Source organism: Fusarium venenatum, assembly GCF_020744135.1.
Source record: "Fusarium venenatum strain MPI-CAGE-CH-0201 chromosome Unknown EDB82scaffold_1, whole genome shotgun sequence".
NCBI lineage: Eukaryota > Fungi > Ascomycota > Sordariomycetes > Hypocreales > Nectriaceae > Fusarium > Fusarium venenatum.
Genome location: NW_027072129.1, coordinates 6,247,171 through 6,262,826, shown reverse-complemented (window position 1 = coordinate 6,262,826; position 15,656 = coordinate 6,247,171). Strand labels below are relative to the sequence as shown.

Sequence of the window (15,656 nt, the reverse complement as noted above, 5' to 3'; positions counted from 1 at the left end):
GCTACGCTGTTGGTTGGTGCTATGCTCTGTATCGCTGCTTTGCCGCCGACTTTTTGACCAATCATGGCTGAACAAACTGGAAACTGTGAACGTGAGGCTGCCAGGCATCAACTTTGCATTATCCCTGGAGATCATCAGAATATCAACAGGGGATTGATTATCTTTGATGACAGCTAACAAGAAACAAAATGCAAAGTATTTACAAACAAAAGCTTGTTTATAATAAATTGCCTCGGCGGCAAAGTCAGGTATAGTGCTCTATATCGTTATATGTGATGCCCCACCTGTCAAAATAGATATCAATGTCTTAAAACTCCATTTCCTCGACTTCCATACCGCAGTCAACACACGTCTTGACTGTCATTCCGTCCTCATTTTCAACTGTCCTTCCCCACTCATGCACATGCTTCCCACCCCCTATTGCATCTCCAAACTTGCTTGCCCCAGATTTGCTCAGGTTGCCGGCCTGTCGGCGGAAAGCGTCTGTTCGTGTCTTTTTCTTTAGATCCAACAACTTCTCCTTAAACTTGGCCTCCTTGCGAGCCTTCTTTTGAGTCTCGCGCTTCTCGTACTCAGCGTCTAATGCCTCTGATGAACCCCACTTCGTCTTGATAGCATACTCCTCCACCTGACAGCGAAGGAATAGCATCATGTCGTGCCAGTGGGATTTATGAGGGTTTGGCTTGGAAAGATGAGGTAATAATTCAGGGTCTCGTAGCTCGGCTATTTCATGTTAGCGATACTAAACGAAATTCCCGGTGACACAACTCACGGTCAGTAAGCAAGTAGTCTTCTTTGCACTCGGTTTTGGTCAACAGTGAGTACTTCTCAGGGTACTTTTCCTTGCATTTATTGCAGACACAAAGATGGAAGACCTCTTCCCAGACAAAATCGATTTCCAAGCTGCTGCAATCCCTACACTTCTTTCGTGTCTCGTCATCAGCAAGAACACTAAGACCCGGTTCGAATGGCCCAGCCTTTAGTCGCTTCAAGTTCCGTATTAACTGTAACCTCTCCCATTCCTGAACGCTCATGTGCTTTGGTCGCTGTGCGTCGTCCTGCTTCTTGCCACCGAGCGCATAGTTATGGGGATCATCTTCTGTCGACAAGAAACCACCCTTTGTATCTGTCATGGCGCTCATATTATAATCCACGAACTTTGTAAACTTGCGCGCAGGGCGCAGGGTTTCTTCATCGCCCTTGTTGCGCCCATCTCGATTCGTTCCCTTAGATTCTGTCGTCGAGATGGAGCTATAAGGTCGCTTTCCGTCGGCAGTTTTAGAGATGTAGACATCGTCTGTTGGTACGAAGCCGCCGGAGCTTTTGGGAATCTCGGGTACGGTGCCGGTCGCTCGTTGTTCAGCTTCACGCTGATCTCTGATTGCCTTTGCGCGAAGTCGATTTTCTTCCTAGACAAGAGTCAGCGAATCAATAAAACACAGAATCAGCTTCTTGCTTCGACATACTATGCGCTTTGTAACTTCTGGTGTGGGAGGAGAAATAACAGGCGCAGGCTTTGTCGCCCGAGGTGGTGTAGATGGCCGTTCCATGACGTTATGGAGGATTATAAAATATCACGAAACAACTTGGAGGGAATTAACGGGGTTCGCAATACAGCTATAGGAGTTACGAGGACGATTGCAACAAAATGCGAGTTGGAAGAAAAGAGTGTAGGGGGGAAATCAGGGTCCAAAGTCAGTCCTTCGGTATGACGGCGATCGATGGGTGGCGGAGGGGCGGATTGTCGCGATCAGATATCCTAATTATGTCACCAATTAACACGAGAAAACGTGACTACAATTCACGCATACAGATACGGCCTCCAATTTTATCATAGCGATCAAAATCGTACACATTAGACATCATTCCAAAAATTACTCAAATCCCTTTCTATTTGACACAACACAAATGCTTTTGTAAACCACCTGTATTATAGTACAGCCAGGGTCGATATCAACCTTGGCTAAAGACCAAACCTAATCCTAGAAACCTGTAACCATCCTTTCAGTGATAGCAGTTTACTCCTCCTTGGCACCACCACGGCCAGAGCGCTCAGCAGCCTCAACGGCCTTCTTGTCGCTCTGGGCAGGGCCACCCTGCATGGCACTCATGAAACCAGCAGGCTGCTTGAAGGGACGCTTGAGGTCACCAGCGGCAGGCTTGCCAAAGATGTGAATCTTGACCATGTTGTTCTCGAAAGCGCTCTTGAGAGGGATGATGCTCTGGATGAGAAGAGGGTTGGTGTAGTTCATGTACAAGTGCATGAAAGCCATCATAGCCATACCCATGGCCTGGCCACGGAAAGCGGTGCGGATCTGCTCGTTGTCGTAGGCGTGGATGGTGGTGGTAACGAGCTTGCCCTCCTCAGAGGAACCCATGGGAGCGGGCTCAACATACTTGAGGGTGGTGAGGTCTGTAAAGCTCTTGTTAGCATTGCGCTGTCTTGGATATGTTATGGAGACCGCGGAAAGTTTGTCGTACCCTTCTTCTTATTGATCTTCAGCTGGGTGTAGAAGTAAAGACCAGCAATGATAACGTTGCTGGCAAGGTAGACGGCGCGGACAACGTTGAGCACAAAAGGATCATCGAAGGGAACGCGCTTGGAGACCTGCATCATACCCAGGATGATGACCAGGTTGGTGCTATCGCAAGAAATGTCAGCATTGTTGCACCAAGAGCTTTGCGACTAGCTGTCGCGTGAGAAGTTGAGTTGCTTACATTTGAGGAGAGATAGCCATCTTGATTAACGGGTTGAATACACCGGCGAAGAAGGATTGAGGTGAAAAAGAAAGGAAACGAGGCAATGCCAAAAAAGTTGAAGGTTGATGAGAATGGAAGCAAAGCAAAGATTAAAGTGCGGGTGGGATGGAACGGAATGGGGATGTCTTTGCTGGCCTTTTGGAGAGTGGACTCTCGGTTTTGCCGCACCCTTAGCCCCCTTTGGCCACTGTGGGGAAGACTACATGCAGACAAGACGAAACAAGTCATTGGTTACCAGACTGCATCGACTTTTCGTTTTAGGGGACTCTATCTCTGCCAGAGCCCCTAGAAACCAACTGTCGGGTCCTGCTAGGCCCCTGAGCCTCATTGCGCCATTCATTCTTCCAGCTTCCCACTGTTTCCATTTAGGATTGGCCTTAATCAAACCATGAGCGACCTTCCGTCTTGGGACCACTCAAGAAGAGGCTTGATTGCAGCTCAAGCCAACTGAATAGACAAACAGACTCGACTTCTTTCAAGACATCGTTCTTTGAAAACGCCTTTGACAATTGACAAGGGAAGCACTGCAAGCTGTTTCGATAATGACTGAAAAGAGTTGTGAACATGTCACAGCCAAGTGTTGTTCGAGTGAACAGTACGACAGAGCCCAATAAGGGAACAAAGAGCATTGGATGTTTGCATTTATTCTTCAGTCAGCATCATGACGATGCTCGGTTTTCAACAAAGGTCTTCAAAAATGGCCGACAAGCCTGGCCTCGAGGACTCGATACTTATAGCTCGAAGGGTTCGTGAAGTGAATATGATAGATAATATCAACATCAATATCGAAACTTACAAACCTGAAAGAACACCAGATCCCACATAGAAGTAATCGAAATTCGCACGCAAACCCATTTATACATACCCAGGTTTGTATCACGAAACAACCCAAATCATGTCGTACTCATCTCAACGATACGATCTTGACGCTGCAGCCGCTAGGAAGCGAATTCAGTCCTTCTCACGGTCTCGCGACCACAGGTACAATGATCAGCCTTATAGAAGTCATGCCCGTGATGACTACTATCGCGCACCAACGGTGTCGCGCACACCCTCTTATGCGAAGAGGGACAACCGTTCTTACATGAGGAGAGAAGAACAACATCGATCTCCTAGAGATACCCGAACAAAGGAGGAGGGCCGATCTTACACAGATCGCAGAGGAAGAGGAGATCGCTCGTCAAGTCACAGAGAAGCGCCTTCAAGCAGGGAAGGTCGTCGTGATGGGAGAGCAAATGAGCGCCCTCAATCCACACGAGATGCCAATGCCAAGAGACAAAGCCGTCCTGGCACTGAGAGAAGACAGCATGTTCATTCAGACCAAGTTCATTCCGACACGGTTCGCTCTGGGAAGAGGACAGGTTCGAGAAGAGAGAGCCAAGATGGTCAGGAGACCAAACCTCACTCCAAAAAGGAAGATACTTCTCATCGGGAAGGTGAGTACTCTCGTCCAGCCCCCGAAGAGATCAACGCTTTCCTCAACAGCGGTCGGGCGTCAAAACCCACCTGGGGATCCTCAACATACGGCACATATGTCCTTCCTCTTGAATCTAGAGGGCAGTATCGAAACATGGATCCCACAAAGTGTACTTGTAAATGCTGCCCCCACCCAATTGGCACAGCCCACGATCACAACCACCACCAGAACCAGGGCCCCGGGATGTCTTCCAAGCGGGCCGCAGGATCAAGACGCAGCAAGCGCACAGAAGAGGGCAGATACCTCATCCAGGTAGTTGACAAGTCCAGAAGCGCGTTGAACCGAGAGAATGGTCCTTCGTACACTATATCACTCAACCCCAGCGCATCATGCGATCGCATTGCCTCGTTCTTGGCACCCGAGAAGCGACATGCCAAGGTTCTCGTGCATTGGGATGACGAGAGAGTTCAGAGACTCGACAACGACATCTCAATGGAAGATCTTATCCGACATGCCGAGTTTCTCGAAGTCAGACAGATCAAAAGCGTGCATTGGGCGGCGTGATCACAGGAATCTAGATACCTAGATGCAGATGAAGGTCGGGTAAGCATATGTAAAAGCAATTGGGATTTTTTTGTATACCGGTAAGTGACCAAGTCGGTCTGTCAGTTTGTCAATTTGGATAGAAAAAAATATATACGAGGTGATAATAAATCTGAGGCCTGCTTTGCGAGTCCCATGATGCTCCAGTGATGAGGGGAGGTTTGGAGAGTGATAGCCTCAGCCTCCACAGTCTGCCTAAATTCTAACCACCACCGTTATCCCACCACTGAGATAGCGTGCCGTGCCGTACGAGGCTGATACGTGGTATCAGCCCAATGTGCAGTTTTGATACAAACTGGTAGATATTACATACTTGCCGCATCACTCACAGCCCCATTGAAACATCAACGTCGACTGACCTGTATTACTTGTTACTTGTCTCCTATGCAACCACTTTAATCCGTATTGCTACTCTGCCTCGGCTATATACCCAGTAAGACTCTCTGGGACAGAGATTAGAGAGAAAGAAAGAAATAAGCCCCGCTAGAATGACTCAACTCCCAAGAGTCTAGAAGAAACATGATACGATAGAAGAAAAACTAAAGATTTTGGTTAATTTATGTCATGACATTCCAAGGATTGAGTTTTGGTTTGTGTCGGCTTCCCTTACCCGTTCGTTCTGTGGAGGCTTTTGCCTAAAATTGCGGCGCTGCGTTGTTTTAGTTGTCTCTTTTTCTTGCTCCACGTTTGAGACTAAGAACCAACAGAAGAAATGAGGTTTTTGACGAAACGACATGGGTTGTTACGGGGACAAAGCCAACGGCCGCCGTTGATCAATGCCGTGGTACTGCAGATCAGAAGGATGCAAGGCACATCAAGGAGATTTCCTATTTCGTGAATTGAGCAGAATAATAGAAAAAACATTGACTAAACGTGGCAAGCTGCCCGTGTGCTGTACTGTGCTGTGCTTTGCTACTGCTGCGCTTTGCTGTGTATAAGCTCCAAGCGCCCAAGTTGGGGGCCGCTGCAATGCAGTGCTACACCGTCATACTATCAATATCTACTATCTACAGATACTAAACTCTCTATGGTCAGTTATGCGGCACAGCCACTCATACCATAGGGTTGGGTATTCCCGAATACTACGTAGTAGACATATCCCATACCTATTCGTGCCCATGTAGCGCAGTCTACTATGTTGTGAGCATATGGAGTACATACATGGAGTACATGGAAACGGAAAGGCATGCCTCGGTTGGAAATGAACCGGACCAATCATTACCCAAGCTTATCAACAAACAAGGAAAGGTCTCGAGCTACCAACTCTAGGCAAATACTCAACTCCAACATACTAACTCTACCAACCCTAACTTTAGACCAACTCCTCTATGTACTACAGAATAATCCTACCGGGAAATTAGGCAGCCTTTCCACCTTTTCCCATAAACTAGCTTCTAAAAACAAGACCAACGTAATGGGTTTGTTCACCCTGTACAAGACAAAAATCCCCCATCCACCGGCAATGCAATGAATCCTCTGTCGATTTAGGGCGGAAACTTAGACGGAGTCCCGGACAATCACACAGATCGGGATGACAGGGGTCCTCAACTACATGGTGCCTGGTCCAGGAGCAGAAGCCTGGTAGTGCGGCTCGGCACGATGCTATCATGCCCACCAGGATGGGGTCCCTTTTTTGATCATCTCAATGGCAGATGGCAAGAAGGGTGCTTGCTTTCTCATGGTTGCCTATAAGACCCTCGAACTTGGCCACGACTCATAAGAAGATGCCCCCTCGGAGGTTTATAAGACGTCACAAGATGCTTCCTATCAGGCAGAAAACAAATCACACAAGTCTTTCAAGGTCAAGCACATATTCATTCGTATACGTATATACATATATACATATACATATACATATACAACCAATATCTACATCCTTCTTTACACGCTAGCTGCCTGTTATCACTGTCATCCTTTCATCCTCACTTTACATCATATGGGTCATCGAGATTCATACTCATCAGGAACAGTCCGATATACAAACACACATACACACATACACACATACAAACACACAGAACCATGTTTGGAACGTGGAAGTACGATCCTGAGACTGATGAGGTCCAGAGCGTTCGCAATGGCTTCGACCCTGTCACGGCCCGCTCTAGTTCCCACCAGGCGTGCGATAGATGCCACGAGAAAAAGGTACACCTACCCCCATCTTCCCGGCACTTAGGATTGGCGAAGCCGCTTCCTTCAAGCCTGGCTCGCCGGCGCCAAGGACTATACTCGGCTGCTTTGACAAGAGCTTATTTGCTGACATGACTGCTTGTGTATAGCTTCGTTGTAGTGGAGATAAGAATGGCTGCGAACGGTGCCGGACCAACAGTCTTCGTTGCGAGTACACTCGTTCGGGCTCCAAGTCCTCCAAGAAGAAGAGTCATCGCAAGTCGACAGACGACGAGAGCGTTTCAGGCTCGAGCTCCCGACGAGGGGGCAGTTCGTCCAAGGGCTCGAGCAAGCATCGCGGCCACACATCGCGAATAGCGACCTCCAGAGAAGAAGGAGATGGCGCGCTGAGTCAGTTCGACTTCTCACAGCTCAGCCCGGAGGATGGTTTCGACCTGAACCTTTTGTCCGGCGCTGACCAAAGCGGAGGCTATGCCACGGCTGGACCCTCGGGGGAACAGTACAACATGCAGGCGTACGCCACCAACTACCAACAGCAGTGGGATACGACAGCATATTCCCAGTATGGAGCGCAGTACGGTGGCCAGGGCTACTCGAACGAGAGCTGGGGCGAATATGATCAGAGCGCTTACTCGCAGGACCCGCGGTATCATCATGGTGGGCGCTGATCGTTGGAGTAAGGCTGATTTTGAGGTTGAGATTTCCTAACGACATGATGATATTGGACGAGACGTGGGAAACTGTATGACTTGACGTTTTCTTTTCTTTTCTTTCTTTTGTCTTTCGCTTCTTCATTATACCCCCATTTTTAATCATTAACTATTCCCTTCTTTTTATTGTTAAAAGATTTCATGTTCTTCTCTTTACAACATGGATCTTACTTTTCCTTTCTTTCTTTCTTAGTGTAAACAATACTTACATAGATGAATAATGAGAACAAGGCTTCAACGGGTCGTCAATCCCAGATGGGAATGGCAAGGCGCATGTAAAAAGCCAAGAAATATCGAATGTTTTCTTCCTGATGGAAAAATAATGTGTGATTTACTTAGACGACCTACCCCTTTCGGGTGATTCAACTGTGGCAGTGCTGTTTCTTCCTTGAAGCTAGAAGTCTAGCCCGAAACGATTGGGCTTTTTGCAGTTGACCGCTGTCTCGGATTGAGACGATTAAATATTCTGTAGGATTTCTTTCCTTGTAAAAGACACAGATGCTCGTCGTCGTCAGTGCGTACGTTGTCGAAGGATCCGGATGTTTATCGGTAGTACAAAGTTTATGTCGTTGGAGGACGAGGCCATCACAAACACGGGAATTGCCGAGTTGGGTTGGTCTCTAATTCTCAGGTAGACGCGGTTAAAAAGTGCCTTAGTCATCAGGTTATGCACGACGTCACAAATTGAGTGGTGGTAGCTACTGGCCGTAGCAGCAATAGGAAGCTCTTTTTTTTTATGAGCATCACATCTACAACTGGCCAAGCTACTCACCCAATTGTACAATATCAATCATGACAGACAATAATTCTGTGGCTCCTGCCGCCTCCAAATCCATCTTTGGTTATCTGAATGACTGGGGAAGTAAGTTGAGCTCTGCCTCTCTCTTCAACTCATCCTTGCAACTTGAACCATATCACATACTTCACCATATGACTCAAAACACACAATACGAACAAGGAAAACAAGACAATATCAACTGACACTACGTCGCAGCTGCATCACTGCCCCCATCTCTTCTGGCAACCCTCATAACCGCTCTCCACGCGCGGCCCCCATCCCTGCCCCTCTTCATCTTCACCCCTCCGCTACTCTTCTCATCCTACCTCAACCTCTCAGGCTATCCCACCGGTAGCGCTGGCTTGACGGCTGCCTGGTCTGGCCTCTACGCGCTTCTTGCCCTGCGTCGTCGTCAGCCCTTCCGCGGCCGCTTCTCCGTCCGTGGTGTCGTGCGAGGTACCGCCATTGGTCTCGGCGCGGCTAATTGTGTTGCTGGAGGATGGGTCTACGCAAACGGTGACTTTGACAAGGACACCAAGGCTAGGGTTGACAGGAACCGCTGGGCCGGAAAGGACTAAATCAACATCAGGTGATTTGATATGTATGATATGATGTACTATATGGCTGCTGCAAGCATGGATTTGGCACGTGGGACTCGAAAGGGAAACGGTAGCAGTCAGGACAGGCAAATGCACATGTGCGTTTTGATATTTTGGAGTTTAGTTGTACAAAAAAAAACAGTTCAATTACAACCCTTGGCATCAGCGAATCTTGGAAGTGCATAGGCAAAGTTGGCAATGCTACCTCTCTTGCAGTGGGAATTCCAAGAACCAACAAACCAACACTTACAAACGTGGTCACTTTTACCACCAGAGGAAGGCTCACGAGAGAAGCGATACCACCCACGATGCCCTCAACAATGCCTCAAAACATTCATCAGGGATGCGCTTACCATCTATACGAAATACGGATTCGAGTTACCTGGCATTGACTAACTGAGTCACTGCATGGTATGAGTGCCCGCAAATCATAAGCCGTGCAGTGTTGACATAAGCAGACGCGGCATTTCGGTCTGTAGCTGCGAGGCGTAGACACACGGTTTGATGTATGACTGCACCCAAATATAGCCTTGTATAGGTAGGTATCTTAGTAATATCTGTCTTCAAACAACACTCATATATCCACTTGTCCGTCCAAGTTACATTTACAACAGCTTACAGCACCCCCAAGCATGGTCAAATCAAAGTCACATATGGCTATGGCGTGTTGTCTTAAGAATAGCGTCTTTTGCTTGTGCTACTTAACCCAACGCCCTGCTATCCAGGTATCATCAGTAGGAATCTATTAGTACAGTTTAGAAACCGTGTATTCCACCAAACGCCGTTACTCCTTCCCTAGCCGATATCCGACCACACAAGCAACCACTTCATCTTTTTTTGTTCCTTCCTTTAAAAGGGGGCTATTCCTTCAGCCCCAAAGTCTAACATTGAGAGCCTCTCCTCGCCCTCTTTTAGAATAAAACGCCAGTCCGGAAGACATTCTCAGCCCTTGATTCGTCTCCGAAACCCTTCTACGGCGGCTGTGCCGTTAAAATGCATAATAAGTCGTGAAAGGAAAAACCCTCGTTCCATTCAACTTCTTGAGTTCGTCGGACATTTGAGTACCTCGTTGTTGGGTTACTCTTCTTCTTGGTTGTCGTTCGGTATCTTGGGATCGAGGTGTTGGTACAGTATAAGGAAATTGTTTGGTTGAACATGTCGTGTTTCAAAGATGTGTTTTTAGAGTCATGTCTGAGCAAGATTCTCCAATGAACACATGGTCATCGTTTTGTTGTGGTGTTGTGAGTAGGCATCGGGGGGATTGCTTGGTCAGAGAGGGCCTGATTTTGTGATGTTGTTCATCCTTACTCCAGACATGAACCACACGAGCATTACACAGGTGGAGAAGACGACGGCTCGAAAGAAGGTGCGTGATTGAACTCGGACACGTTTCGAGCAGAGATCTCTTTGCAATGTGTTGGAGAGAACCAGACTTGAGACTTCGAAGCCTTGAATGTATGTGACATCGCATTCTCGAGCCTTGGGCTCGGCGTAGGTGTTGTACTCTGCGACAACTCTCGCGATATCCCAGCCGGTGATTTTGCGGACAATGCCGACGACACATCCAGTTCGGTGCTTTCCGTGATTGCAATGGATAAGAAGGGGGTAATTTGACTTGTCGAGAACAACGTCGAGGATACCCTTCATGGTGTCTAGTGGAATGGCTTCCTTCTTGGTACCCTTCATGTTGAAGACGATCTGTTGAATGCCCTCGCGGGTGGCAAAGGTTTCGAGGTCGTGGTCAAGGTCATCCTTCTTGACAAGTGAGCTGCAACAGGTTAGCACCATAGTCATGACACATCATATTGAGGTTACTAACACAATGGTCTTCAATCCCAAGCCCTTGATGTACTCAAAATCGTGGGACTTGGGAAAGCTGCTTCGGTAAACGCCGGGAATCACAATTCCAAAGTTGAAAGGTCGGCCGTCGAAAGATTTAACGTGCTCTGACGGTTGGATTCGGCCTCGTGATATGGATGAAGCTGTGTTTATGTTAGTGACAGATCGATCAATTTGATGAATACAAGACATACAGCGTGAGTCACTGTCGCTGGTTTGTGTTGATAGAGATGTTTCCATTGCGACGGAGGTGATGCTCTGGGAGCGATTCATGCTAGTCAACACTTCCTCAACTTCTTGCTTCATGTCTTCTTTGGAGGTGCTGCGAGATCCTTGTCTCGATCGGAACTGTGTGTTGTTGGGTATTTGTTGGCCCCTTGTGGTATGGGTGTGGTCGTCCACGAAAGCTCGCGAATTGCGCTTCGAGGCCGTACTATTGATCATTTTGGAGCGATGATGTCGATAGTTCGAGAAGTACTTGTTGGAAATAGAAGATTATCGAAGAAGAACGTGGCGTAGAGGTCGTAGTACTAGTACTAGTACTAGGTAGAGGTCGACGACAGTAAATTGGAGGGTGGGCGGGTGAAGAGTGAGGTGAGGTTATCGTGGAGCGAGTTTGTGTCTTAAGTAGCGAGATAGACTTTTATTTTTAATCGTTGAAGAGGAAGATTAAAATTCGAAGAATGCAGGTTGAAGATGCAAACCTGAATACAGAAGCTCGCGCACTGCAAGTCGGCTACAAGGTTTTGGAAATCATGTTGGCGACTGTGGGTTAAAATTGAAGAAGTAACTTCATCAAAGTCCGGGGATGTAGAGGTACTCTCGAGAGTATGTATGTCTCAGAAGCTCCAGGTAAGCAAGCGAAGCGTGGGGGGGAAGACAATCCCTGATGCAGGTCTCAATATTTGGGGGTAGCTCGGTCAGGGAGAAGGGACAAGTAGGAAGTGAAAGCGGAAGCGAAAAGGTGATGAGAGGAAGAATGGGGCGAGAGATAAAAAAAGATGGAGGAGTATGATGTTTTGAGAGAGAAGCAGACAGACAAGGCAAGGCTGTCGTGAAGCAAGACAGGACCAGGGTCCACCGAGATGCAGTAGAGTAAAAGTCCCGAGGCCAAGGATTACTGTTACTGTCTTGTCTTGTGTAGAAACAGAAACAGAGGCAGAACTGAGCTTAAGTCACCAGTTTGAAGAGGCTAGACTCAGAGAGAAAAGACAAGGATGCGTGTAGTCCGAGTGGACGAGAAGAAAAAAAATGGTGGTGATGTGGTAGTGACTTGACCAGGTTGGAGGCGACAGAATAAAGGGTCGAGTCTATGGGGGGTGTGAGCTGGTGCCATGGTGGTACCTGTGATTGGCTTCTCAGGGGGAACTCTATACTCCCTAAGCCGGTACGAGTTTAGGGGAAGTTGCGGTGCCCCGCGACTGGGGACGGAGATGGGAGCCTCTCCTCTGTCCGCTGAATCCACTAAGTCTGAAGCGACATCCGCTCGGGGCGGAGATACGATATGGAGCTGACTGTATTGTATTAACAATCACACTCATCTCATGAGTGATTACTGTACAGAGATGATCTTGAGTTGTCACAATTTATTATTTCGGTCCCATGTTACATTGCATAACTCAAGGGTCTCGAATACAGTCTGTCGCATATCAAACTTCAACATTCGCGTCCGTAAGGTTATTCATCTCCCCGCGTTACCAAAACTCTATCCAAGTATGTATTGCGATGTCATTGCACATGGCTTTCTTTCTTTCTTTCTAATGCTTAATACCCCCCCTCTTTCAACACGAGTCAACCTAGTTGCACTATAGCACCGCGCCGTGGGAAGTTAAGGTACCAAGTTAACAGGGCGACCGGCATCAGGGCTTGCTTGCTCATCACGATGCAATGCAAATGCACTCTGCATTCACATGCTCATAAAATAAACGAATCGTGAATAGGCTGTTTACAGTTGTCGAGGCCTAGAACAGCACATTCGAGGGTCTCGAAGCCTCGAGCCACATGGTTGCTTCCAAGCCACAAACTCACTGCTCATCCAGTCTCACCTTTTCCTTGGAGCACCTATGACGGAGCTTGCAAGGTAACCCCTGATCATATTATTCATACACTCACAATAGCGAAAACAGCAATTAACATCAAGGTATGACAGCATAGAGCACACCTAGCACTCACTACCTTATTTTATGTCACACATATCATCATTACTCCCACTCACAACATCCCGGATATTCGGAACAAAGAAATGCTAAATAACAGCCATCATCCAAGGCACACTCACTCGTCTTGTAGATCAGCCATGGGCTGTTTCACAAGCCTCAATACATATTCGGTGGTGTGGCCTATTCGTTAGCGAGTGGACGACGACGCGTATTGATCCGCAGGACCCTTTATATGCCCCCAAACAGAACGAATCTTTTGCTGTCTTTGGAGGTGAAAGAAGTCGTTAGTTATGCCCCAACTAAACTACAGTAGGTTGGTGTGGTGATGATCTTCCTACCATGGCAGCAAACACATCAGCTAAATTGAGGGGTAAGTCGCAACCTAACGACGCGGTCAAGACAGTAATGGGATTCTTTTGCCATATGTCAGGATTATTCGGAAAAGTGGTCTTGAAGCATTGACGATGATGCAAAATGGAGGCTGTAAACCTGGTTCTGCCATGGAGATTCTTCCAGCGCTGTGATGTCAGTTTTTTCCAGAGGCGAGAGAAAGCGTGGCTCAAACAGAGGCGCGGGTGAGACAGATGTGCCCTACCATGTATGCCCTAATGTCGATATGTTATGCTTCGTCGAGTCCAGCGCTGCACATCCAGATCTTCAGCTCATGAAACGTGGTGAAACTGTTATTCAGACGTCTCAATATCAAAAGACAGCAAAGCGAAAAAGCTGAGCTGTGTCTTTTTTTTCCTCTTCCCCACAGAGTGTAACCAATGATGCATAGCATAGATGGGTAGGTGAACTTGATCCTCCAATAATGACGGTGTCGATATTATTCTGTCAATCTGCATCACCATAAGTATTCTCTAGGCCTTGATTATTGACCAGACCTGAACCGTTGCCCGCCACAGTGATCATCATCTTTTCTTGGCGCATTCGGTGCAATCGGGGTCCCGACGTACAAGTCCCTGAAAAGTGATGGACGATCCATTCCGCACCATTGCCCTGGCATGATTATGCGGCAGAGGCCGAAATCTTGGTGCATCCAAAGTTGTTATTTCCATTATTACACATGCGTCGTGATGAATTGACGACGTCTTTCTTGTCTATCAGAAAAGACAAACGCTTTCTTCACCTAGACTACCACCATAGTATACAACTAACTGGATCTGATGTGGGCTGCAAGTGGCGGAAGCTAGACGGACGGACTCGACCGATTCACCGACCGGCCGTAATTACGGCTGTCTCGGCTGCCACCCAGCCTTTGTCTTTTTGTCTTTTTTGCTGTTCAAAGATCTTGGTCGGCTTTTAGCAAAGATGCTGCTCCGATGTGTGATGTGATCGTCCTCTGCTTCTGCTTCTGTGGGTAACACGTACCCGTACACTTCATCGTCCTAGTAGTAGTGATCATCACGGGATTCTTCAGTCCTGCGCTTTGTTGGCAGGCACCTTGACCAGTCTTGGAATAGTTGATCGACGTCATCGTCTTTTGCTGTTGCTGACGAGACTGATTTGTCTCAGCCTCCCAACCTCCAGCCTTGACATTTAGCCTCATTAAACATGTACATTGTACTCTGTATCTGTATATTGATCATCAATCTAGTTTCATCGTTTATTTGCCATGTTACTATATCTGGAAACTTGTGACACTTGTCCGTTACGTTTACGACATGTCATCTATGTACAAGCATCTTCAATATTTCATCAATGCTTAATTTCTTTTCGTAACCTTAACTGACGGTCCGTGGAGTTTAAATTGTTTCGTATCTTGAGATCCGTACATAGACCGGCAACTGGGAAAGAGCTCGCGTGTCCACTACATCAAAAGCTGACACAAGCAGTGCTTAACCTCTCCATGCCTCACTGGGCCCGAGCACCGGGGAGGCTGAAAATATTCCAATATTTTGACACACTTGATTCACATGCATATGTCAAAAGAGAACGTGCGTGGGGTGAAAAAGCGTGGAGCTGCAGGAACTCAAAACAGTCTCAGCTCTCACACCGAGCCAACAAAGACTCTTCTTTCTCTCGGTCACCTATTTCGGGGAGCTACCGACATCAGAATTGTCTCGGATTTGACGGCTTCATTAGAGCACACGAGCAAAAACTAATATTATTGACTCCCCACGTGAATACCTACGCTTTTTCGACACCGAAGATGCAACGCCTGGAAACATCCGCGATCCTGGTATCCCTACGATTTCCTATTCGAGACACCGAGAATCTCCCTCATCTTAGGGGAAGAGCTCTCCCCAGCTGTTAAGCTCGGAATTAGTTCCCCGGGCCAATCAAAGGGTGTTCATATGCTTCAAAGCTTGTCGGTTAACTTTGAAGGTAGATTTGATGAGACATTTCGCTCTTCAGCCTTGTCAACGGCAGTTTAATTAGTTCGGGATAATCGCGGGCGGCCAACTGAGGGCAGAAAGTTATGAAGTTTATGGAATAGATGACTGCACAAAGCTCCAATCCAACACGAGACATTTTCAGCTGTAAATACTGTGTGGGCCTCATTCCAATTGTCTAATTAACAGAATATCTTTTGAGCTGCGTGCATTATTAGACTCGGCAGTTTTGTTGCTATAGACCGGGTTTACCAACGGGTTTAATGAGCATCATGTTGTTCTTCTGGATATGCCGCATCACTATCATCAGATCATATGGCAA

The 15,656-nt window shown here is 47.4% G+C and overlaps 7 protein-coding genes across 7 annotated transcripts; 4 read left to right on the top strand and 3 right to left on the bottom strand.

The window, feature by feature from the left end:
- Positions 1 to 198: 198 nt before the first annotated feature.
- On the bottom strand, positions 199 to 1,728 carry EDB82DRAFT_488102 (XPA protein C-terminus-domain-containing protein). The gene is made up of 3 exons (XM_025730046.2): positions 1,467 to 1,728; positions 773 to 1,409; positions 199 to 723 (listed from the first exon to the last, which is right to left on the bottom strand). Exons 1-3 carry the CDS (start codon positions 1,548 to 1,550, stop codon positions 308 to 310), a joined length of 1,137 nt encoding a protein of 378 aa, XP_025589209.1. The 5' UTR covers positions 1,551 to 1,728; the 3' UTR covers positions 199 to 307.
- A 79-nt stretch (positions 1,729 to 1,807) lies between these two features.
- Positions 1,808 to 2,618, bottom strand: EDB82DRAFT_488100 (inorganic phosphate transporter Pho88; the record flags this gene model as incomplete). The annotated part of the gene is made up of 2 exons (XM_025730047.2): positions 1,808 to 2,413; positions 2,482 to 2,618. Coding segments are annotated over 2 exons (532 nt in total), but the record flags the coding sequence as incomplete, so codon positions are not given.
- Positions 2,619 to 3,322: 704 nt separating this feature from the next.
- On the top strand, positions 3,323 to 5,067 carry EDB82DRAFT_61293 (uncharacterized protein). Its single transcript, XM_025730048.2, has 2 exons — positions 3,323 to 4,769; positions 4,820 to 5,067. The coding sequence occupies exon 1, from the start codon at positions 3,656 to 3,658 to the stop codon at positions 4,739 to 4,741; it is 1,086 nt and encodes a 361-aa protein (XP_025589211.1). The 5' UTR covers positions 3,323 to 3,655; the 3' UTR covers positions 4,742 to 4,769; positions 4,820 to 5,067.
- Positions 5,068 to 6,341: 1,274 nt separating this feature from the next.
- On the top strand, positions 6,342 to 6,790 carry EDB82DRAFT_61259 (uncharacterized protein). Its single transcript, XM_065610013.1, has one exon. The coding sequence runs from the start codon at positions 6,433 to 6,435 to the stop codon at positions 6,670 to 6,672; it is 240 nt and encodes a 79-aa protein (XP_065465675.1). The 5' UTR covers positions 6,342 to 6,432; the 3' UTR covers positions 6,673 to 6,790.
- On the top strand, positions 6,597 to 7,995 carry EDB82DRAFT_61234 (uncharacterized protein). Its single transcript, XM_025730049.2, has 2 exons — positions 6,597 to 6,925; positions 7,060 to 7,995. The coding sequence occupies exons 1-2, from the start codon at positions 6,803 to 6,805 to the stop codon at positions 7,576 to 7,578; spliced, it is 642 nt and encodes a 213-aa protein (XP_025589212.1). The 5' UTR covers positions 6,597 to 6,802; the 3' UTR covers positions 7,579 to 7,995.
- Positions 7,996 to 8,191: 196 nt separating this feature from the next.
- On the top strand, positions 8,192 to 9,159 carry EDB82DRAFT_488089 (uncharacterized protein). The gene is made up of 2 exons (XM_025730050.2): positions 8,192 to 8,482; positions 8,615 to 9,159. The coding sequence occupies exons 1-2, from the start codon at positions 8,413 to 8,415 to the stop codon at positions 8,974 to 8,976; spliced, it is 432 nt and encodes a 143-aa protein (XP_025589213.1). The 5' UTR covers positions 8,192 to 8,412; the 3' UTR covers positions 8,977 to 9,159.
- A 1,107-nt stretch (positions 9,160 to 10,266) lies between these two features.
- EDB82DRAFT_520864 (tyrosine phosphatase family-domain-containing protein) lies at positions 10,267 to 11,280 on the bottom strand (the record flags this gene model as incomplete). The annotated part of the gene is made up of 3 exons (XM_025730051.1): positions 10,267 to 10,765; positions 10,817 to 10,979; positions 11,031 to 11,280. 3 exons carry the CDS (start codon positions 11,278 to 11,280, stop codon positions 10,267 to 10,269), a joined length of 912 nt encoding a protein of 303 aa, XP_025589214.1.
- Positions 11,281 to 15,656: the final 4,376 nt, after the last annotated feature.